Source organism: Neolamprologus multifasciatus, chromosome 8, assembly GCF_963576455.1.
Source record: "Neolamprologus multifasciatus chromosome 8, fNeoMul1.2, whole genome shotgun sequence".
Classification (NCBI taxonomy): domain Eukaryota; kingdom Metazoa; phylum Chordata; class Actinopteri; order Cichliformes; family Cichlidae; genus Neolamprologus; species Neolamprologus multifasciatus.
In genome coordinates this window covers 21,632,974-21,657,404 of record NC_140446.1, presented here as the reverse complement: position 1 = coordinate 21,657,404, position 24,431 = coordinate 21,632,974, and the positions used below count along the sequence as shown (strand labels likewise).

Genomic DNA, 24,431 nt, shown 5'->3' with positions numbered 1-24,431 from the left:
GTGCAAACACATTCTCCACTTCAAGTTAAACAGCATACCTATTTTTGTGGCGAGGGCAGTGTTTTACAGGGATATGCGGGCAAAGCTCCGCTCTTATTTCTCCTGTTACCGAAGCGGGCTGAACCCGTGGGAACGGCGCAGCGAAGGAAGTGAGTCTCTGCGTCCCACGCAGAGGAGGGTTTTCCGGTTAAAGTTTCCTTTGTGATTCGGGGGTGGCGCTGTGATGCCAAAGGCGTTTATCCTCACAGACACAACACACAAGTGGCGAACATTATGAGTAAGCATAAAAATACGAATTCATGGTTCGGAGCAGCAGCTTAATTTCTATTCAGCGAGAGTAACAGCCTGGCAGATAACTGATCGTAGGCGTTGGCACTTAGGAGTGATGTTGTTATGGCATGCTAACGGTTGCTAGCTAACTTGGGGTGTCTGTGTCTGCAGTCAGCAGGGGAGCCGAAGAGTTTTCAGCTGAAGCCGGTGTCAGCGTTAAATACTTTATTATTGTAGTTGATAGCGTTTCACGTTCAGTATGGTGCGTGTGTCCGCTTTTCTATAGCAGCCCGACTTTGGCTCGCGTATTGAATGTTTAGGTTCACTCCCACCCAGACAGGCTAACAATAGCTTAGCATGCCTGTGTGTTTTGGACAGTGACAGCTGCGGGCTGCGGCCCCATGACATCTGTGGAAAGGCCTCCTGAAACGTGGATTTCTTTAGCCCATCTTATCAGTTGTCATGAGTCTTGTACTGTTGTAGATCTTTTTTCTCTTCTTTTTTTTCCTGCACATGCCCTGGTTACTGTGATACAGCTGCTCAGCATCATAGTACGTACAAGTAGTGGATCAGAAGAGCAAAGGGGTATAACAGACTATTTGTACTGAAGCTTTGTTCTTATTTTGCTTTACAGGACCGTTCAAAGCTCTGTCCTCCTGAAATGGGAAAACCCCCCTTCCAGATTTTGTAACACAGGTAAGCAACAAGCCTTGTTCACATCTGGCCTAGTTTATGATAAGCCAGGTTGCAACCACATCCTTTTACCTGTTTGCTGGGGAACTGAAAAGCTCTTGTAATTCTTGGTAGCTGGTTTCCTGTGACTGATGGTGAAACAGCCCTGGCTGTCAGGACGTGTGTGCCTGGCAGTGTGTACCAGTGTAATGATGATGCATATCTGAAAGGCTAGTGTGGGCGTGTAGGGAGGAATGCTTCCAGTGTGTTTCAACATTTGAATGTACTATTCAGCAGAATAGCACATTATGCATGTTTGAACAGCAGCTGTTTGTTGGGGAAAGTAGGGATGAGGCAACTGTGAAGATCTGTCGTATTCATTTGTGATTTGGAGGTTAATTTAATGTGTGACACTTGATATTTAGGTCACTGGCTGTTATTGTATTAAGCTAGCTTTTGTGTGAGGCCTCGACAAAAGCTGCAGACATAACGCCTCGCAGTTTTTCTCACCTGTTGTCGAGGAGATAGGCATCTCAGAGTGGTGTGCTGAGACAAAGATCACACATCAGATTGAAGAAGCAAGTGCATGCATTATCTTGCGTGTCTCATCATGTTGGCTTACGCTGTTATTGAGCTCATGCAGATACAGCACTAAATAATTTCTTTATACAATTACAATACAATACAAGATTTAGTCTCAATTATTGAGTTAATGTTATTTTAACACCATTGTCAAGGTTTTCTGAGCCTTTCTAAACCCGTTTTCGGATTTGTTTTCTCTGGGTGAGCAGTCAGGCTGTCTAGCTAGACTAGTTTTGGCTGTTGTCATCTGTAAAACGATTACAAATCTCTTGCGTGATCAGGTCAAAAAATCATTGTTAAATATCAGGTGATTTTGACAGCTGGACAGAATGGTGAAAAAAATGCTTATGCAGTTTGATTTCTGTCTGTAACATGTATACGCACTGATACAGGGTTATTTGGACCAGCTATATAATTTGTTTAAATAATTGTCATCTTATTAAATCATATTAAATTATAATATTTTGCTAATTTTTAGCTGTGTTTTATTAGGTCCGTCATTGACTAGTAATGAGAGAATCTGGTTTATAATTTGTAAAAGCGGGTTGTGTTAGCCTCGTGATAGACTGGTGACCTGTTTCTCACACTTTCACAGCTGGGTTAGACCCTAAAATTGGATGGATGGATGCTCTGCATAAGGTGCAGATACTTACTGAGTAAAAGCCTTGTGCCAGATAAATGACTGAACAATATGTTTAGTTGTTTCTTTAGAGGATCTCTTGTCCATTTGTTGAACCCCCGACTCTACCATCTTGGACAGTAGCTGCCAACGTGAACCCGCTCGTATTCTCAGATGGATAAAAAGTAAATTAAAGTCAGTTTGTGAGGAAACTCAGCCCCACAGATGAGAGAAGACTGATTTTCAATCCAGTTTTAACAACTCAAAATTATTAGTATTTTCCATAAAAAGTAACACTATTCACCTACATTCTGATAGGTTCACATATTTTTTTTATCTCTCTGTTTTAATTGACATAAAAATAGCATTTGATAGAACACAAATGTTATCTAAATGTTTTATGTCTGTTGCGATCAAACGTGCAGTGATCCAGTGAGATCAAGAGAAACTTTAGTGTCGTGCGGTTAGTGTGTCGCTATTCAGACGTGTGAGCTTGTGTTTGATTGTGAGAGAAAGAGAGGAGCAGCATCTCAGACAACACTGCCTCATTGTTTGCAGCCCCGCTGTGCAGTAATGACAGAATCCCCATCAGAACCCCACAGCTAGAAAACACATATTTGCAGAGAGAGCCTTTGTAAACAACCATTAGCGAGTAGCTGTCAAAAGTTACCGGGCCTGCTCAGTCCAGAGGAGTGCTTGAGAAAGGAACCAGTTACACTGGGCTTGTGCCAGCAAATCAGGAAAATCTCTTCCATAACATGGGTTTGAATGGTTTGACTATTCACAGGAAGGTTAGCCTTCAGGCTTCGCTTCTTCACACGCTTAACCAGTTTGTGTTATAAATGTACCTGCCAGTCAGAAAGCAACAGCGATTTTAAGAATTTTTTTTGCCCCCAACCATTACGCCAATGAAGTGTTAATCGCATCAAGAACACATTTTACACAATTGCACCTGTTGCATCACTTTCACACTGTGATGGCTTATTGGGGCTTTTTTTTTTTGTAAACACAGCAATAATCACCTAAGAACCAGAAATGGAGTAAAGTTATTCAAAAGTCAGTGACATGTACGACTTTTGGCTTATTACGGAGCAGTTTAATGCTCTATGTGTTTGTGCTTTGCATAAAATTTCCATGGAAACATTAGAAGATATCCATGCTAATAATATGATAATGAATTGCATTTATATAGTGACACTTGTCACTAAAGCCAAGTAGCCTAAGCTAAACTGAACGCTTTTGTTGCTAAAAACAGGTTTAGCTTGTTTAAACCTGCACATTAGTTTAGGTTACATTTGCATTATTCCCATTGCTCATTACAGGTTTACAGGGAGTGGGCAGCCTCAGATAGGGAAGTGTCTCCTGAACTCTTTGTCTCGAGGCTCCATTTAGTCCAAATTGACTATATGGAAGCATTTAAGTTTTTTATACACTTCCTCAACTCAACGTTCAACTTTACTTTAACTCTTCCCATGGAGGGACTTTGTCTCTCTGCAAGTGCAAGGCAACACACAGCTAGACAGGCACTTTTTTTTCTTTAATAGCTTCCTTTATGAGATACCTCGAGCTCTGATGGCGACTCATTACACGGGCTAAATGTATGGAAATCGTGCTGAGGTTGTTAAGAAGTAAAGAACAAAACAAAACATAAGCTGCCTTTTTAGAACAGCGGCCACAGCAACAGTTGTAAAAGTTGAAACATGCAAATTCTTCCGCGATGGCTGATTTAATCCCTGGTCTACAGTCCAGCATTCTTTCTCTTTCCCAAGTTATTTGTGTATGAAAGAGACAGACAGTCAGACTGAACGGTTTCTGGGACTAGGACTCAGGTTCCTGGAACTATGTTTTTCAGACTTGTCAAAGCCTGTGAACATGTCTGGAGTATTGTTTTGTTTTTATAGCGTGGCATAGTTGAGGGTTCCTCTAACTACATAAAGGACAAGCTGACACTGGAATTTCTTAAATCCAATTCTTAGTAATTCATTAATAGATCTGTTTTTAATGGGGAAATGAATTGCAATTGGAAGAATGGAGGTCACTGCGGCTTCAGCAATTAGACCAAGGGAATATTATCCATATTGCAACAGCGCTTCATAGTCAGTATAGCTCAGAAAAGTACAAACTGACTCAGTTATGAGCCACACTTTGATTTGTTTATTCATTTCCTGTGTAGACATGCTGCAAAAAAATGAAAAAAATAGATGTGTGTGTATATATAATCCTGTTTGGTCAATTCCTAAATAAAAACTGCATACATATGCATTAGTTGCATTAATCACTGTCCCTTTATATGGAGCTTTCAACTCTGTGTCCTCTGATTATTTCACGAGACATAACACTTTCTCTTTCTCTTTTGAAAAAACGATTCCAGGTCTTTCTGTCACCTTGGCATCGATGGACTCACAGAAAGGGGAGGAGCCAAATCCTGGCAGTATGGAAGTTGCCAGTGTGCCAGGCTCGGCCTCGAGCCCCCAGAGCGACGCCGTGACCAGCGAGCTTCAGGAGCTCTCCCTTCAGCCTGCTCCCAATCTGCTGCCTATACAGGAGCGCAAGAACGGTGAGACAGTGACGCGCATGACCTTTGTGTTTTTCAGCCACCACCGCTTCAGTTGGATGCTAGGTTTTGGATAGGTGTTAAAGAAACCACAGCAGACATCTGTCACGTGGCACAAATACATCCAAAGCTACGACTGTTATTTTAATTAGACGTTTTTACACATAAGAGCTTGCTCTCCAAAACGATAAAGAAGTTAAAAAGGTTCTAAAATCCAGTTTTTATGAATTAATACCATTTTACCATTCACGGTGCCAGGATGTTTGATTAAATCACACACTAAGTATTTTCTCACAGCTGCATGTAAACAGAGTTAAATGTGATTCAGACCTGTAAGATTGTGGTTTATACACGTCAGTTTCTCTTCATAAACTTACCTCTGCCTGCTCTTTCTGTGCTACAGCCCTGCAGTTTCTGAAACGCCAATTAGTGACATAGTCGATGGATAGTGTTGCTTTGATAGAGTGCAAGATTAAATTTTAGCGAACAGACCCACCTGACCCCCCCCAGTCATATTGCAGCCACTGCGTCTAACAACTTTTCTGGTGGAAAAACCTGGTATAAACACTGTCTAGCTACACTTCCTTTGAGCATGTCACACCAGGTTTGCTTCAGTAATTGGGTCTTTCTGTGAAAATTCACACTTATGTGCTTTTCAACATGTATGTTTTCTGCTCATTTTTAATGAAGTAGTATTCTGCCCTACTGCCTGACTCTTGGCTCTCACCACGAGTTTTTGTAAAGCAGTTTTAAAAACACTTTGTCCCTCTGTCATCTTGTAGCGTCACACTGTTTGTTTGGGGTTTTCTGCCATTAGATGTTTGCCATTATATACATTACTATTATGTCATAATGAATAAGTGTTGTATTTACAGTTATCCCTGTTGGCTTTTCAGAAATGTCCTTTTTCTAGGATGATGTGTAAGAAACGCTTAACAGCAGCACTCTTGCTTCTGCCCCAAGTTAAGATTTTGTCGAACACTTCTCATGCCTAATAGAAGTGAACATAAAATCCTCCAAGCAAAGAAAAGGTGTGCTTGGGGAATATGTTACGTAAGTTGAGGACACGTGAAAGGTGTGGAAAGCACTTGTCTGGGAGGCAGAAGTTAAATGTCAGATGCGCCTGTACTTCTTGTTCATTAGTCAGTAGAGAGATTAGCTCACCATCCAGGGCGTCTAAAGGCAAGCGAGAGACTGAGATTTAAGTTCTGACGTGGTACTACGTGTATGTAAAAGACTGTGTGCACTGAACTCTCCAGAAAGAAGGGAGTGAAGAAGCTTCTGTGCCTAATTGGCTTGCTCCTCAGCTTTGACCTCCCGCTGCAGTAGATTAGAGTGTGCTGCATGTTTGCTCTGTGGAGTTAACACTCTGTAGACCCTTTTTATGTCTGGAATTAGGATAGAGCTTGGAGTACTTTGTTCTTCTGAGTTACTTGAGCATCTTCCTTTAGTCACCGTGGAAAGGTTACGTTTGCTGGATTAATGTCTTTGATTTGTTTAAGGTCATAATGCTAAATTACAAGTGAAGCAGTGCTTAGTGGCATAGTGTCAAGAAAATGCTTGGTAGCTAAGAGAGCAGAACTTGAGCTGTTTCCAAAAAGGTATAAGTAAAATTTTTCTAGTGAATGTCTTTAAAAACGTATTCGTTTGTTACAGTTTCAGAAGTAACCAGAAAATACTTAGCAAAAGTCAAAGTTTGTTAAAACATTTTTGTAGCTAAGAGTCATCGAGTCCTTCTCCCTTTTCATCCATTCTTTCTGCAAAGGGCTTCTGTTCTCTCTTGACCCATCTTGTATGCAGTGCTATTTATGTCCATAGTCCTCAGTGGACTATGAGGGAAATGGCAAAACCTTTAGCTTGCACCTCTTGAAATAGTCTATTGTGGATTTTACTTTGTAAGCGAAGACATGCAGCTGGTCATCTGGTAGGGAGTACGCCTAGACTAGCTGGTGTTTTTTAACCATAAAGTGGGCTTGTGCTCTTGTGGAGGGCAGAATGGAAGCTATGGGGAGAGTTGAAGCCAACTCATCTGAGATCTTGTGGAAGCAAAGGCGGCTGTAGTCAAACACCTTGTTATGCCTTTTAGAAAGATTTTGCTGACCAAAGACTCATTTTCTGTCATCTTGGCTTGAGCTGAACTACGCTGTGAGTAAGGTTGAACTTATAGGGATGGCTGTGAGCGCAGTGCTATAAAAGGAAGGAGGAAGTATCTAATTTATAATGCAAAACAAAATGAAAGCTATCGGCTGATTGCACAGCGCTACCTTTGCTCATAGAGCCCCACAAAAAATCTATTTCAGCTTCATCAGTCCACAACATTTGTTTCCAGAATGTATTAGAAGGTCAGTCAAACACACTCACACATGCACATGTATCTTGCCATATCAGAATTGTCAGCCATATTGGCCATTGTTCCCAGCTGGGCGTTGGTCACCCATTTACTTGGAGGGAAAGTTAGTTGACTTGGTGTTGATTTGTATGGAGATGAAGGTTAGGCAAGGTTGGATCAGTCAATGATTTATAAATCACCAGTGGGAGAGAACAATGCACAATAACACATACAATAAAAATCCGAGTTACAAAGTACAATGGAAAACAGTTAAGGCAGTAGACGGCTAACTTTTAGAGTGCACTGAAAGCAATAAGATAAGAAACTTCGTGTTTCTTGAACATTATTTCAAATATGTTTATGTCGTTACGGAAGTATTTAAGAGTGACTCTGTGGCTGCTTGTCCCAACACCCTGTTTACTTCACCGTCTCACAGCCTCAGGCCATCACTCCCTTATTTAAACAACCCCTGCTCTTCTTGGCCTTCTCCTTACACTTCAGTGTGGCAGCCAGGAGCAGACATGTTGCTGCAGACACCCCTGCAGCTTATCTAGATGCCTTTACAGCACTGCGTGTGATTGCATGCACATTTCTGCACATGTGTTGCAGTGGAAGCGCAGAACCTGCATTGGGAAGGTTATCAAAGCGTTATCTCTGATACCAGGTTGTGCAGTATGCTAACTGTACTGGATGAAGGCTGGGACATTTGTTGTTAAACACGCCGTAGAGATTGGGGGCATGTTTTTCAGGATGGTCAGGTCTGTATACATTAATGCTTATGCAAGAGAGAAGAATAGGTCTGTTTTTAAGGTGGAAGGCTGATATAAACCAAGACTAGTCTTGAAAGCATTTTACATTTCCTGCCTTCCAGGTTGCAAACTTGTCTCTGAGGTTTTCTGTGCCAAAAAAACCTGGTTATGCTATGATAATGGAAGTGAGATCATTTGAAACTTTGAGCTGGAGAAACTTGCTTGAGTGTGGGCTGCGAGAGCAACATGAGAAGGAGGATGGGGATGTCGTAAAGAGCGGGGGGAAGAAGGGAGGTCATGTCTGAAATGGCTGTATTGCATAATTTCCCAGAGAGGGAACAGAAGGATAGTGAGGAAAGTGGAAAGGAAGAGAAGAGGGGGTGTGTCACTTGGACTTGAGGAGGTGAGGCTTGGAATCGGCTTGTTTTTATTCTTGTTTTAGAGTGCAGAGGAGTGACCAAAAGTTTCCCTTTTCTTTTTAAGAAGAGCTTAAAACTCATTCACGGAACAGTGTATGGGTGGATCTTGTTCTTATCCAAGGAGCAATAAGACACAGACGCACAGACCTACACACACCCTTTTTGTTGGGGCGTGCATGCACTTGTAGTTCAGAGAAAGGGACTGTGAGGTGGAGTACCTGTGGAGTACTTTGCTGTGGCTTTTCTGCTGTCTGACTTCTCCTCAGACTCCTGCGTTTTCTCAAATGAACAACGCTGGCTGTCTTTGGAATATGAATCCATAATCTTGCCAGGAAGGTGAAGTCTCCCTTCAGCATGGTGCAGAGGGATATGACTATCCAGTCAGGTAAAGCCCATTTGAGTCTCTAGTCCTCGTGCATTTTGTTTTAAACTTAAGGTCCATCTTAAGGTAGACCAAACTTTCAATTGTTTCCTTAAGGTGAAATACATGTGAAATCTTTAATCGTGCAAAGTGCCACCTTAGCTTTTAGCTGCAACGCTGCAACCTTTTGAATATATATAATCATGTGTATGCAGTACATGTGTGTAAATTAGATCCGCAGGGCACAGAAACTAGGCGGGGCTGTGAGGCCAGGTTTGTAGAGTGTGTCCTAAGTGGAAGTTAGGGAGTGAGGGAGCTGTGCAGGTTGGAAGATGTAGTTAAGGGCAGGAGGAAGGCTATCCGTCACTTAGCAGCTGTGAGCTGTCCAGCCAGGGCAGCAGTTCTGCCCGAGGAGTGACTGCAGGCAGTGGGCCAGGATCCGGGCAAACTTGGAGAGTCAGAGGTTAGCTGAGGGAGGAGGGATAGAGGTATATGTCGGGCTCACTGACGGAGACTGAGGCTGGGGGGAAATTAGGTTAGAGGCGTCACAGATTTTGCTCTCGATTTAAGCAGAAATGACCTGCTCAGTCAGAACAGATTGTTCCAGATCACAATGTAAACTACGTCTACTGCCACTCAGAGTAGAAAGTGGTTTTTAAATGATAAATGGAATGAGACCGTGTCAGCGCTGTCTGCAGCTGACAGCTGATTGAAGAAGCAATATACCTGCAACTACTAGATGCTGCAATGTTTGCTATGAATTTAAAACCTGCAGAATGTTCTGTTACAGGCACAGAGGCGAGTTCAAACTGTCTGATCCAGAAAAAGCCTCCATGTTTTTAAATAACCTCTTGTACTTTCTGGTCACTTAAACCGTTTTGACCTTCAGGACTTGACTGCAAATGACCCCTTTACAAACTAGAGGTAGTTGCAGACTAAGAGAGGTTGACTGCTAAAACATGGTCACGAAAAGGGTGAAATGTAAGAGTGGAGCTGATAGCCTCCTGCTGAAATTCCATGAAGTGAGATTTTGGATTTGCATCCCTGTGTCATTCAGACTTGTAAACAAAGACAGATAAATATCACATGCTTCTTCATCTTCAACACATGACGGGCTATAGATTACATCGGGATGTAGGACAAGGGTCTCGTTTGCATGAGGCTGAAACGATCAGTGTGAAAAATTAAAAATGTGAATATAATGTGATCCCTGCACAGCCAGACACTCATGCTTTTGGGTAGTAGTTAAGATATGTATCATTGCTGAGGCTAGCCTAGCCCAGCAGTGATTCAAGGGAGGCTGCTGGTACTGTTATGTAACCTACTGGGATGCTGCCAGCAGCAGAGACCCCAGATCATTCTGTCAAGCTGAGAGTAGGAGTGAAAGGAGAGGGAAGAATAGGATGGAGGGACTGATAGATGGTGAGAAAGCGAAGGAATAAACGTGGAGAGAAAGAAGAAGAAATGCAGAAAGAACTGAATATTCCAAAAGGTAGAAAAAATATAAAAATTAAAGAGAGGAGGGATGGAAGGAAAAGTTGTTTTACTCTTATCCCTGCAAACAGCTGCAACCGACACAATCCAGCTGCATGTCTTCTTTATTTTATAACAGTAATTCTTTCATGGCATTAGGTATTCTCCATAATTCCCAAAAAATCATTAACACACATGAAATGATACAACATAATTGCAACAACACGCTTTTGGTCATATTTTCACTGGACATGCTTCATATCTTTATGCATTTGAGGATAGATAGATCTATGCACATTGGAGTTTATGAAACTGCAGCACAAATCTGTGCTTCCTAGCAACACGGCAAAACAGATTGAGTCCAAACAACGGGACACCAAATGTCGTAGCTTTTGGTGAATGTAAACAGCATCCAGTCTAATAAACACACAGGCAGGAGAATATTTATGCAACACAGGCAAGTCCTGCAAGAAGCTTAGATCTTAAGTGTGTCCAGCACACCACGCACACACCCACAGGCTACCCGTGACTCACCCTCACCCTCACTCACTCACACACACACACACACACACACACACACACACACACACACACACACACACACACACACACACACACACTTTTCACAACTGGTGTCACTGTCAGAATCTGGACATGCTCTTCTGGGAATTGGTAGGCTTCCATTTTTTCATTAAAAAAATGTTTTTTGACTGTGTGTCCTGAGAGCATGGTATTTGAACAAGCACAGACACACACATACATGTTTGATTTACAATCCTGCAAATTCCTGTTAGATAATGAGAAGTGTGAGAGCATATCCAAAAAAACCTCACTCAGATCTGTTGCCTAAAGCTGAAGAAAAACACTTCGCAGGTCTGCTCGTAGCAACAAGAACACAATGCTTGCACACCCACAGGTACAAGCCCACTCATGTAGCTCAGTGATCTTTAAAGACACACAAGCACACATCTTGCAACGTGCAATTCAGTTTCAAAGCTGACAGATGGACACACATTTACCCCAGCTAATATCAGTTTTTTATCACTTGAATGCAACATGCTGTGTACAACATGAAACCTTTTGATATTCTGCTTCACAAACACGGTTATGCTGCGGTGTGTATTTTGAGCACAGCTACAGCACACATTTGCACATTTATAATTGGTGCTGTGAGTAGCAAGACAGAACATGAAGGCAATAGAGTGCTTTATTAATGAGAATGTGTGCTGCCTTCACATTACTGCAGTAGTTGTGCATTGTATGGCAGGGGTATTGGTAATCATGTATTGGAATAATACTATATTACTAACATGGTACCAAACATACTAAACCCAATGTTATCCACTTAAAAACTGGAAGTGTAAAATATGGAAACGAGGTAATCCCAGTGCAATGGGAAATAAACTGACTGGCTATTTTATTTATGCAATAATAACTCTGCCATAGACTGGCAACCTGGCCAGGCTGTACCTCCCCTCTTGCCCTGTGGCAGGTGGAACAGGCACCAGCCTGTCATCGTATACTGGGTAAGCGGTTAAGAGGATGAATGAGTGGATGGACCGTGACAGTCAATCTTGCTGTTTTTCAACGCAGCAACAGATTCCTAATTTATTTTATCTTTACATCTTTCTTTTCTTTTCTTTTCTTTTCTTTTCTTTTCTTTTCTTTTCTTTTCTTTACGAACTACCACAAAATGGCCTTTTTAAAAAAAAAAAAAGTATTGAATACATTCAGTAAACTGGATGTGAATTAATTAGAAAATAACAATGGAAAACTACTAAACGATGCACTGATTTCAATTTTTATAAGAAAAATCTGGCCTGACAATTCAGTTCTTGGCCTGTTCAAATTTTTCTTTCTAGGAGTTTTAATAAAAGAAAAAGGTTATTTATCTGCAAATTCATTTTAATTTAAAATCAATCTGAAAAGAATTGCATGCGTCACACTTTAACATGTTTTACATGTCTTTGTCTCTGTAATTACACTTCCTAATATGCTAGATGGCAATGTGGTTACTATGCTGTGTTTAGGTTCTTCTTGTATGCAAACAGAGTTGAATGAACCCAGCAGTTCATGCAGAATTAGGAGTAATACATTATATCTTTGCTAAAATGACTGCAATGCAAAGAAGAGACAAGATTTTTGAACAATTTGAGTTTACTCACGACAGACTGAGGAAACTGCTCATGCTACACTGTTAAATTATTGCCTGTTGTGCTAGCATCAGCATTATAAGGCAGTCTGACAGAATTATAGCCAAACCAATGTGAAAAAAATGTATTATTACCAAACAGAATATGTTGGGTTTTTGGGGTTTTTTGTTTTTTTTTGCGAAGGTAAAAGTCAAGTTGGAGTGGAATTGGCACAGAATTGCATAGATTTGAGGCTGACTGGCCCGACACCAATCATGGCCAGTCAGCTGAAAACTGGCAGATTCTGTTCATCAATCAATTGATCAGTGAATCTCTAAAATTATGCTCAGGTTGTGTAGTCCCTCACTTAGAGTTCCAGGCAAGTGCAAAACAAAAAAAAGAAACTGTGAGAGTGAAAACAAACAAAGAAGACAAGGCGAGCACGTAGCTTAGGTCACATTTTCCTCTAATCTATTACATCTACTACTTCCTGAACAAAGACAATCTGTTAACCAGCTGCAAGCAGGAGAAATAATTATGATTTTAAACAATAATTTCTGTCCTACTTGCTACACTTGGATGGAATTGCACATGTACAGATAAATATCTGGACAGTTGCATTGTGTTTTTCAGCCTTTTTATGGTCACCTTCATTTGCATCCACATCTCCTAAGACCTTATATCTAGAGTTGCAATGATCTTGCATGCATCTTTTATCAATTGACCTTTTTGAGCCTCTGAAAGTCTGCGCTTCAATCATGCCTTGATTGCTTGATTTAAAATTCACTGTAGTGGTGTACAGAGGTATAAGACAAAAACTGTGTCATGTTTCAAAACCTCCTGCAGCTAACTGAAGGTTTAAGCTCTTGCTGTCACAGGTGCAAGCTGTGGGAACAAGTAGGCCCACAAACAGAAGACATGTGCTCTATGATCATCACCAACCCAGTGTGCTCTGGTGTTTCTGAATAATAGAAGACCTATTAGCCTGTGACTCACCTGCCAACACCAAATGTGGCGCACTTAGTGTTCGCTGATGAATGTAACAGAGGTCACCGTGAACAGGCAGGACTCCTGTTTCATCAGGATGACTCAGACACGAGTCACAAGAATCAAAAATCAGGGCTGTAGGCTAGGATGTGCCTAGCATACATTATTAAAGCTATATGTGAAACACACAAAGAAGAACCACCAACATTTGTCATAACAAATGACAAATCTTAAGTATTTTCTCCCTGACATGTCACCTCTTTGGCTAAATAAACTGGAAAATTGTTTTAAGTTCCAGTAAGTGTGAGAACAGAGTTGTCTTTCTGCACAAACAAGAATATCTGTTGGCAATGCTCGATAACATCAAACCTTTCACCAATCTGCAGAGATTGGGAAACTCTCGTAGAGGTTATGTCACATCTCAAGCATTCCTACACTCGACTAAAAACAAAGCTGTGTGTGGCTGGATTGAATTTCTTGAGTTTGTTCTAGACTTTACAAAGTCATTTGAGGTTTCTGCATTTTGACACATTTCTTTCTTGCAGGTTTATATGCTTTTGTGTTATGTCTTTTGCTTTTGCAATGAACGCAAACCACATTTAAAGTTTTGTGTGTCTGTTTAGTCCCTGTGTAAAAAATCTGCCTTGTAATAGAACATGAAAGATCTTTTTAATCAGCATCGCGACACATCTGCAAATATGTCATGTGACTAATGATGAGTTTTCTTGAAAGCAAAGGTAGAAGAATGGGTAGCACTAGCAGCTAGCTGTCTATGAAGCTCAATCGTTTTGTACGCTTGGATCTGCACCTGCCTGTCACTTAAACTCTTGTAATAAATAGAAACCTGTGTCCCCAAAGGTCTGTGTCTAATAAAAACTCTGCTGAAGCAAATTAAGAGCCAGGCTTTTATTAGATGTTATATACAGTAACAGAAAAAGGAGAGGAGAGGATGAAGCAGAAAGAGCCCTATAAAACTCTAAAGAGCACCTGAAGGAAAGAGACTTGTAAGAATACAATCAGTAAGTATTAAAAAGACTTTCTCAAGCCAGAAAAAAAAATCTCTATCAGATGCTTCTGTGCTGTAATGTGCACTCAGTCCAACAGTTTTTTAAATTTGTGTCCACTCTGTCTTTGTTTGCTGACGGCCTGCCCAGGAGTTTGTTGTTGTACATCTGAAGGAAGAAAAAAAGTTGTTTCCTCTGCAACTAGGGCAGGAGGTTAGGGGGTTTGCTACAATAAAAATTATTTTCAGATGTTGGAGTTATGTAACAGTGTTACGAAGCTGTCATCCCAGCACTGGGAGCTCCCTTTCTGCTGCTCTTGCTCTCTGTTTTTCCCTCTGTTTCTCTGAAAGTCTCATTTTGCTGAACACGACCTAAACCCCCACCCCCCGTTCTCCTCCTTACCCAGTCGTTTCTGTTTTACAATAAAAGTTCACAGAACCAGATGCTAACAGCTGCCAGCTGGCTTGTGGGTCTTTCGGTGCTTGCACACTTATAGATGCTTCTGTTTCCTTCAACAGTATACAATAAGAGCTCGTTTAGACTACTTTTCATTGACATGATGTGACAGAGTGAGGGGTGCTGCTGCAAGCTGGTCAACAAAAGAACCTTTGACTGCGTTTAAAAGGAGTGGGCTTAATTAGTTCCGCTGCTTTTAAAAGCAGAATTAATTTTCTCTTTCGGCCATCTGATGAATAATCATGTGGGGAAATCAAATCAAATAAAGTAGTAGTAGTTAAAATAGGCAGGACTTCAAACCTCTGAGCTCCTTAAGCATATGTGAAAAGTCAAAGCTACCAAACCAGCCTGTAAAGATGTAGCTCAGTAGTACAGACTAGTTATGACTTGCTCCAGCTGTGACATTTGAGGATTATCGGCGGTATTTCAGGTAGATCATATTGAGGTTATATCTGATTAGGATCTGGGAAAGGTTTGTGCTTATTTTTATTATTCTATTTGAACTTGTGCTAATTGAACCAATTAGTATTCCGTGCATTTGGATATCTGACTGTAGCACTTTGCAGTAGAAATAGCCAAATAAGTACGTTGCAAAGTATAACCTGTCTTTGAAGTTTTGTTACCTCTGACAGCTGAGAAAAGCACAAAACTTGATTCCTCTTTGGAGTGAAGCTGAAGTTCAGCAGTAGGTCAGTCAGGGATTATGCATCTGATAAACCCGGGACTTCTACTGTTCCCTCATCCCCAAACATGTAAAGAGCTGCCTTTTCCTGTGAGTTTGCTACTTTAATTACAACTATAAAGCAAAGTAAATGATTAAGTTCAGTCTTGTGCTGCATTTTGTGGTTTGTTCAAAATTCCACGTCTTTTCCTAATGATTACGCACATGGCTACAATGGCTAAAAGTCTCCTCGGTTCAGGATGACGCTGAGTAATCCCCTGCCTGATGTCAGTGAGTCCCAGGAAACAGTGCTGGTAAATTCCACAGAAGAGCGAGTGGGTGGGGGGAGACCAGGAAGTAAAAAGGAAAAAAATTGTTGCCTGTTTTCCTTGCTGGAATGTTAATGGCTGGTCTGACCTACGGTGGCCTGTCACTTGGCCTGGTTTGTTTCTTGGCAGCTCGGGTTTTGTTGAGTTCATCTGTTTAGTGCATTCTTTGTCCATCTGTAAACTTGCCTTTGACTAGAAAGGCATCAATTCAAACATTCGGACATCGTGAAAAGATACAAGTGAGGAGTTTTGTCTGGCTCAGTGCTGATGATGTTATGCAAGTTTAAATTTACTTGTGGTGCGTCTAGTTTTTATATAACATTGTAAATCCTTTTGCACTGGACAAACTATTTGATGTGTGTTTGGTGTAAAATGTTGCCTAAATAAAACACTCTGAAGTTAAAAGCAAGCTTAAACAGTGGTGGTCAGGTAGTGAATAAACATGCCAAAACATTCTAGTTAATCCAGTTGACGGCAAATTTGTAAGGTGAGGTCTTTGCCACTTTGTGGAAGAGGTGCTAGTTCCCAAGGATGTATTTATTCAGTCAGAATTCATGAACTCTTATTCGATAATTAACATACTTGGAATCTCGTTGCCTAAAATGATTGCTTTGAAGACCAGGACCAGATCTGCAATCGCCCAGTCAGTTACTGTCTTCAAAGTGATTTTGAGGCATCAAGGCAGTGATAAGATGGCAATAAAATAGAGTCAGTCTGCTATCAGTTTGTGATTAATCAACAAGGAGACACAAATCCCTTCTGGATTGTGTCATGAAGGGAATTTTGAATAAAAAGGCTGCTGCAGTGCTAGCCACTGTGATCAGACTGAAATCAGCTATTTCTATTTAATTAAAAAAGACTTAAAAATACCACAGAGCGGCGGTGTACCGAACGAAAAACACCATGGTGGACAAAGAATAGCGGAAACAGACACGTGTCTTTAAACAAAGGAAGTCCCAGATATATGAATTACCACTTATAGTTTGAACTTTCAAATAAAAATTGAAATCAGGCTTTGAGATCAGAATTGAAGTAGCAGGCTTCAACATTAAACACTCAAGAGTTCAACATTATATTCTTCTTTTAACCTTTAGACCAGATTATCCACTCCTACTAGATAACGTGTTTTCAGGTTTTCCCTCCATTAATTTATGGACGTCTCTGACTAACTGTGAGACCTTCAAGTCATTCTGTCTTCTTCACAAAATGCGTCTCTTTTTCTATTATAAAGTCACAGAAATGTTTTTAGTGAAGGATAAAGGAAAATACCCAAGGCCAAATAACTTCAGTGGAAAGTACTGACGCCCAACAACACCCATCAGGTCAAAGGTTGTAGAGTCCAATACTTTACTCGAGCAGCGGTACAGTTTGGACACAGTTTAAGCTTTCACCTCTCTTTGGAATCAGACCCTTTGGAGTTTGCAGTGCTTTGGTGGTTTTTTGTGTAGTTATAGAGATCCTAGTATCAACTAATTCAAAGTAATTCTAAAGAAGATCATAACTTATCTATTAGTGTGGGTTACTGGTTGCTACATAATCCTATTTAGTGGGGTAAATCCTGGGAAACTGTGAAACGTGCCTTCCACACACTGTGGTCAAGCTGATTTAAAACCATAAAATATTTGCCTGCATTACTGGCTCGCTCAGTACTGTTATTACAGGGGAATCGCTGCCCCTGAGGTTTTTAGTTATGTGAAATATACAGCTGGCTGGACTGTAGAGGCTGAAAGCTGGTTACGAATAGTTGAAATGTTAATGTAACGAAGGATTTATGATTTTGAGCTGTGGAGGTGTAAATAAGCCAATATGTGTTTAGCATGCTGTGTCGGTTTGTGATGTGTGCAGTGCTGAGATTCAGCCTACACAGCCATGTCCTAATCCCAGCGTGTGCTGTCTTTTCTGTGTTTCCTGCCCAGACTGTGAATCATAACAGCAGGTGGACTTTAATCTCACACTCATAACACACAGTAATTGTAGTCACCAGACAGGGTTTGTCTAAGGTGTTGTCTGTGTTTTCAGGTGCACTGCTGCCCTGTGTGATATCAGTGTAGTATGCTGTTCATTTCAAATTTGGTGTTTAAACCGGCTGCGGTTGAAGCCTCTCTGTGCTGAATGTATGGTAAAGTCTTCTTTTGTATCATAAAAAACTGATTTAGTTCAAGGAAATGGGGCTTAAAGTTTTCTTGTATGTGTTTGGAGCTAGAGATGTGCATGCCTGTCTCAGAGTAACCTTACCCTGCGAGTGCACAGGTGATACCAAGCTGTATTTAGCCCCCTTATGGCCAGCTGGCCCTGCTATTTAAAACAGATTGAGGGGGAAGGGTGACTGTGGCCGTGGCCGGCGTTTACCGTCAGCAGACAGTAGTGCTGAACTTCAGAAGAATCTGAACATTTTAAGACCAGGTTAGGACGCATTGGATAAGTCGCTGGTCGCACCAGACCAATTAGACTGTTGTTGCTTTTCTAAAATGTTTTTTCCAGTATGAGTGCAGATTTGTGTTCGCTGTCTTCCCTGAAGGGCAAACCGTTTGGAAAATCTTTCAGAATTTCGTTTGTGATTGGGTATCAAATCAGCCACTCTAAAAGTCAGCCTGTGACTCATCCTGGTATCAGATTTACTCAAGCATCTTTGGCAAAGGTCGTTTATGGTGCACGGAATCATTTCTACCTGTCTAATAAAAACTGTCCATAGCTTGTCTGAGTCATTGTTTTGTTTAGCCAGACGAAGTTTTTATGAGCCGATCTTCCGTGTTGTTGCTTTGATTTTGATCAGCTTGCTGTGTTTGGGTTGAACAGCGAGCAGGTTTTCATGTTGGAGCCCCCCTGAGCTTGTAACTGTGAATGAATGGCAACAGCTGAGCAGGAAAACTTTATCAGCAGCCCTCACTGTGTGTGTGTGTGTGCGCGCGTCTCCCTGCATGTGTGTGAGATTCAGGAGGAGCTGCAATCAGAGCAGTCTCACTGGGGAATCTCTCTGCTGAGCTCACTGCTGTCCTCCCTTCCTCAGCCGCTGGCCTCTTTTCAGTTTCCTCCCTTTAGCTCTCTTGTTCTTTCTATCCACGACTCGTCCTGTGGATTTCTTTACCCCGGCTCATTGGGAAACTGCAGAACTGCGCTGTCGTGACTCGCCGGCTGTCACTGCAAGGAAAGTAGAGCACAGGAGGCAGGAGAGAGAGAGCAAAGCTGAGACAGCCCAATCGATTTCTTTGATACAGAGAAGAAGCACCGGGATAGAAGGGCAACGGCGGTAGCTGTGCTTTTCTTTGTCATTTTGGTTTAAAAGGAGATATCTGTTAACTTGGAACGGAGTCTTCTGAAGCATTTGAATCACATCTTTCCCTTGAGAAGAGAGGACAGCTTTTGACACGTCAAGGGTGCCCTTCTTCAGGGATACGGTCAAATCTGGGACTTGGGAGGAAATCTACTTTAAACCGTGGTGTTCAATGTTTACCTAATAATCAATCCCTATTCTGAATGATAATGCTGGACACCAACCATTGCCTGTCCTTTGAACCCTCCTCCCTGGACTCTCCTCCAATGGGGGATGACATGGAGAAGGCAGGACTGAAGATGGATCATGACAGACTTGTCTATCACAGCTTGAAAGAAGGTGGGCAATCTAGAGTCGGATCTGGAGATCTGTGTTGTGTTTTTGTTCCTGAGTTCACTGTACATTTTCAAAACAGGGCTTTATGGCCTAATATAAATAGCTAATGGGGTGTTGCTAAAGATAAGTGATAGAGTTTACTGGCTTGTGTAAGATGGAAGGAAGTTGAAGAGGTTTTAGGTTCTTTCTGATAAACCCTTCCAATAGAGCAGACTTGACCACTGTGAATTCAGGAAGTGCTGACATCCGGGCCTGTGACGTCGGGCTAACTTTGCTCATTTCTTCAAGGTTAAAGCTTCCAAATAATATTTCAACTTAAAAGGTCAAGTTAATGTTTAAAATTAGTCAGTGCTCACCCCAAAAAATCATGCATATGTTTAAAGAAAGAAATGTGTTGACGTGCGTTCACTCACAAACAGCTTTCCCTAGTGTAGTTTGAATTTGGGAATAGTGTAACTGTGGTGGAAATTTACAAATGTCACATAAATGCTCCACACATTCATAAAGGTACAGACTTCAAAGGAAGACAGCTATGAAGACACTCTGAGTGTGTGCGCACGTTTATGTCTGTTCAAAAAGTGTGTCTATAACAGGCAGATTGTGGGTTGTAGTTTGCTCTAGAGCCACGCCTCCAAACTCAATGAGCGAGCAACACATTTGTCACAGGAAACCAAAAGCATAAATAAATAACATAAATAATAAATAAATATAACACGTCCAGGTGCCGTTGTGAGTCTCAGCTTGGGTTTTAGACCAACAGTGCAATGAAATGGCTTTTGTTATTTTTTTATAATATTGAAAAGATTGTTTAAGTCCTAGAGTCTAGGTTTTAGGGTTTACGTTTAAAAAAAAATAGATTAAACAAAAGCTTTATAGGATAAGAGGTAGAGTGAGGGTTCAGCACTTATTTGTGATGCTAAAACGTGGAATTAATTAACCTGAGAATGTGTTAATGTGAATGTGAGAGCCAAAAAACATGGCTTTGTGTGGATGTGTGCCCTCCGTACTGCACACGGATTAGGGCAAGTAACTCGAAGGGAAACTCCAGTAACAGATTTTAGCCTAAATATGAGATCTCCACATCCCAATATTGGAAGTTTGAAGTGGATCGTAGAAATGGAGATGCATGCACCTTACTTCACCTACAGTGCAAGTTTCAGCTTTTATCTTTTTACAGTAGTGTTTTATTTCTAAAGTATTTCAGGATGTATTAAATATGACTGTGTGACACTTGTTGCCACTGTGCATGTTTGAGATTTAGATGTGGTGTGCAAAAGGCTCAAAAAAACATGGCGTTCCAAAAAAATGAAGTCATCCAACACTGACATACTATCAAAAATTAGCCTAATTTGGTATGGTCCGTGCAACAGTAAAAAGGCTTCACTTTGTTTATAACCAGCGTTACGAGCATGGACCAGAGTCTCAGATGACTGGCTGCAGATGAAACAAAACATTCCTGTGAGGTTAGAATGACTGAAGATGGATGGAGTCTAGAGAAAAGCAAAGGGATTAAAAAAAAAGCCATCAGTTAAAGATTATTAATCCTGGTGTGCTTTTTGCTTACTCTGAAGTATGAGTGACACAAACTGCAAAAGCTGCAAAAGCCATTATCCGTCTGTTCTCACTTGAACTTTAAGGATGATTAGTATTCACCGCACCTCTCCGTGTTGTCATCCTGCTTCTCGGCACAGTGCAGCAGAGAAAAGGCAGCGGGAGTGAGTCCAAGGTGTGAATGGCCTTAACCTTGCATTGTTTCTGCCCTTTTAGTTCTCTAGCTTCTTTCCACTCTCACTGATGTGCGAAACATTCGCTGCGGTCATGCTCTGCGTTCGCCTCTCCGTTCAGCACATGCAATTGAACGGTGCTACCGTGCGAAAGATGAGAACATCTTTCCCGATTAAAAAACATTTCCAAAGCCAGTGCCAAGCGTAACGTCTGTTCAAAGCGTCTGCAGGGCTCGTCTTTAGGTGGGTATGTGGCACACGCTCTGTGGGCCTGAAGCCTTTTGCCTTCATGTGTGTCACTTGGGTTGGTGCGCGCAGGCTTAGTCGTGCCAAGCCAGGGGTCTTTGGGGACAGTGACGAACTCAGACATGTTTAATCAGATCTACTGACACATGAGCACAGCAGGCTTAGCCCAGTTGGCCACCAGCATCCCAATTCATCCTCGTTCTTCTTCTAATGTGACTTTTTACCTGTACAGCCTACTTTTAGACAATTATGATGACTTGAAACCGATCTGATCTTGACATTTAGGAAATAAAAGCTCTATAAGTTCAGGTAAAGATTTCATTATTGGTGATTTGTTGTAAAGTTAAGCTTGTGATAGGTTTAAAGAAAGCCATGACTTTAGTTGCCGGGGAGAAAAAGTGTTTTGTTTTGGGGGGTTTTATGTACACCCACACAGAGATCTTAGAAATAACAAATCAATGTGCAAATCATAGTGTTAGTTCTCTGACGTTTGCAACGACGAGTTTAATCAAAAGATCGAACAAGCGAATTGTCTTCAAATAAGCCACCTGCTGTCATTTCCTCTGCTTAATCTAAAATCTTCAAACGCTTGCATCTCTGCCGTCTTCCTCTTTCTCCCTTGTCTTTCTTTGCTCTAACTTTTTATGAGTGTAGTAGCAAGCTTTGGCTGTGGCCTAGTATCCCAATAAAACTGTCCTGCCTTTTCATCCATTTTCTTAAATTAACCAGAATGGCCTTCAAACCTGATTTGAGTCCCAGAGCATGTCCTGGTCGCAAAACACAAAGACACATCCCTCCTCTTTTTTCCCAAGCAGTAATCTGCTTACAGTTAACAAAACATCACTATCCTTGTTGGTTATGTTTTTGTCCACTGTCTTATCTTATTATAAGTTCTTGCTGCAGTGCATGTAACCATAGTCACAGTCGTAGTGCAAAAGTTTTCATTTGTCTTTCTGGCACCCATTTAAAGTTTGTTTTGTGGTTAATCCAGAACAAACAGTTCACAGCCTCCAAGTGGTTTTTGTCTGTCTGTTATACTCCTGTCTTTGTTGCTATGCTGCAAGCAAGCAGTATTTATTTGTGTAGGACTAGAGTCACAAAGTGCTGTACAAAACACATGACAGTTTAGTTCAGCAGACAAAAACTAGGATTAAAAGCACTGCAACATTAGGAAAAGTGGAATTAAAGTAGATACAAAATGAGAAGAAAAGTTAAGAAAGAAGACAAAATAACAGGCAGTGGCGCAAACATGATTATTTTATGCACATGAATCTACAATTTCAGCGCTGCTACATTTTTCGCGCCATGATTGTCTGCCAGAGACTTCTGCAATGTTGGGTTTGGAGGTTTATTGATAGCTGACGCTTTTTTATTATTATAGGCAACTATTATAGTACAGTGTTGCAACTGTACTGAGCTCATCAGCTTGGTGTTTAGGGTGGACAGGAAAGAGAGGGCGGGAGAAAACTGGAGTATCCTGGGGGAGGGATAGAAGATGTGGAGGGGATTATGGATAGAGGGAAAGTGTAAGAGTCTCTTTCTAAGAATAAACCTTCCTTCCCTGGAAGCCCCGTGTGGCATGGCATCTAATGCCGCATGGCACGGTCAGTCTGTATCAGTGTGTGTCTGTGTGTGCACGTTCCTTTATTGAAAGTGTTTTCCTGTGCGTTTGCTACTGAGACAAAATGAGTGCTGCCAGCTGCTGTACAGGCAAGACCATATAGATCGACTCGCCTAAGTGTGTTTAGGCGTGCGTGTTTATAATGTTAAATGTCAAATGGCAAGTTATTGCTTCTAGAGAGGAGTCTGATACTTTCAGACTTGGAGCATACACACTGCAGAGGGGAGCCGGGATCGGCAGCAAGAATTTGGAGCCAAAGAATGACATTTAGTTGCACAGGCTCTGACATTAATTCATGGCTCTTGCAGCATTCCCGTCTAGGCGATGATTCCTTGTCATAATACAGAGGCAGCACCGCAGCAGCAACAGCTATATCGTGAGCTAGACAGAGTAGCAGTGATGTCACTTTGTTGGCGAGGAAGAACAGGTGCTGCTTGACTGAAGTAGCAAACACAACCCTAGCTAGAAATGCTTGGGAATCTTCTGTGGTTTGCACCAAACTGTATATACACACACACACGCAAATAGATACGTAGCCCTTCAGTAAAGATTGCTGGGACAACTTGAGCAGGAGCGTCAGCTAAATGTTTACATCAGTAGTGAAGTTACTTGGTATAACAACATACTGCTTCCTCTTCTGATACTGTTAATATCTTGGAAATAAAAGATAAACAATGAGATGGAAAGACATCATGCACTGTCTCTTACTTACTTACTTACAAGCTAAAAAAAATCATTACACACAAGTGTCTGCAGCCATTCTGTGTGTCTTTTTTCATGGGTGGTATGTTTGTGTGATGTGATGGTTGACTAAATAGTTCAGGTCACTTCCCTAAATTGCTGTCGTGTTGCAACGAAGCCATCATGACAGTGATGATGAAATGCTGTGTACTTGTGATCTTGCAGGTGTCTATATGTAATTGTTAGTTTGTTATATTTGTGTCTTTGCTTTGTTTAAACGATAGCCAGCTCATTTCTAATTTATTATCCGGTTACAATGATGACGCCAGACTTTGTGGGCTCGTTAAAACTTAAAAAAAAAAAGTATCAGGATGAGGAGGACTGTGCCACACAGCACTCAACAACTGACATTTTATTTGTTTAGAAATGTCAGACATAGTCCAACTCTTTCTGTCCAGCTTTGTGTTCCTTACAGTTCTCCCCCACCCCGCCGCTCCATTATGTAACAAGAGCTTCCTGTTTTGAAATGACGATGCAATCGGCCCATTTGAAAAGGAAAAAGGAAAAAAAAAGTAATTTAGCTTCAAATCGGAGCTTTTATTTTTTCATTTCTTTTAATTTTTTCGTTAATTTCTTATAGCAGCATTATGCCTTAGTGTTCTGTCTCTCTCACTCTTTGATGGATGTTTGCTGCTTTTTCACACATCTGTGCTCAGAAACAGGAAGTGTGTCTACACACACACACACACCTTGTACCCGCCTCCTTTGTAACTTCAAAAAAAAAAAAAGATGCATGCGAGGCAGGGAGACTGGAGAATGAACCGGTTGCCACAGAGTAAAGGTCCTCGTCGTGTCAGTCATATATGTTCCTTTATGTGCTTATTTACCTAAATATTGTGGATCTGTTGCTGATTGTAAGGCTTTACGGGCACAGAGGTTCACCGCTGCAGTTTCT

The 24,431-nt window shown here is 41.3% G+C and overlaps 1 protein-coding gene across 10 annotated transcripts in view; it reads left to right on the top strand.

The window, feature by feature from the left end:
* The window catches only part of mrtfab (myocardin related transcription factor Ab), a 43,357-nt gene continuing 18,926 nt past the window's right edge, over window positions 1-24,431 (top strand). For 2 of the 10 annotated variants that reach the window (XM_085170450.1, XM_085170447.1), the window contains exons 1-3: window positions 156-277; window positions 905-966; window positions 4,515-4,700. In XM_085170450.1, the coding sequence (XP_085026576.1) occupies window positions 4,538-4,700 (163 nt within the window). In that variant the 5' untranslated portion in view covers window positions 156-277; window positions 905-966; window positions 4,515-4,537. The other 8 variants (XM_085170456.1, XM_085170455.1, XM_085170448.1 and 5 more) reach the window with 8 other exon arrangements.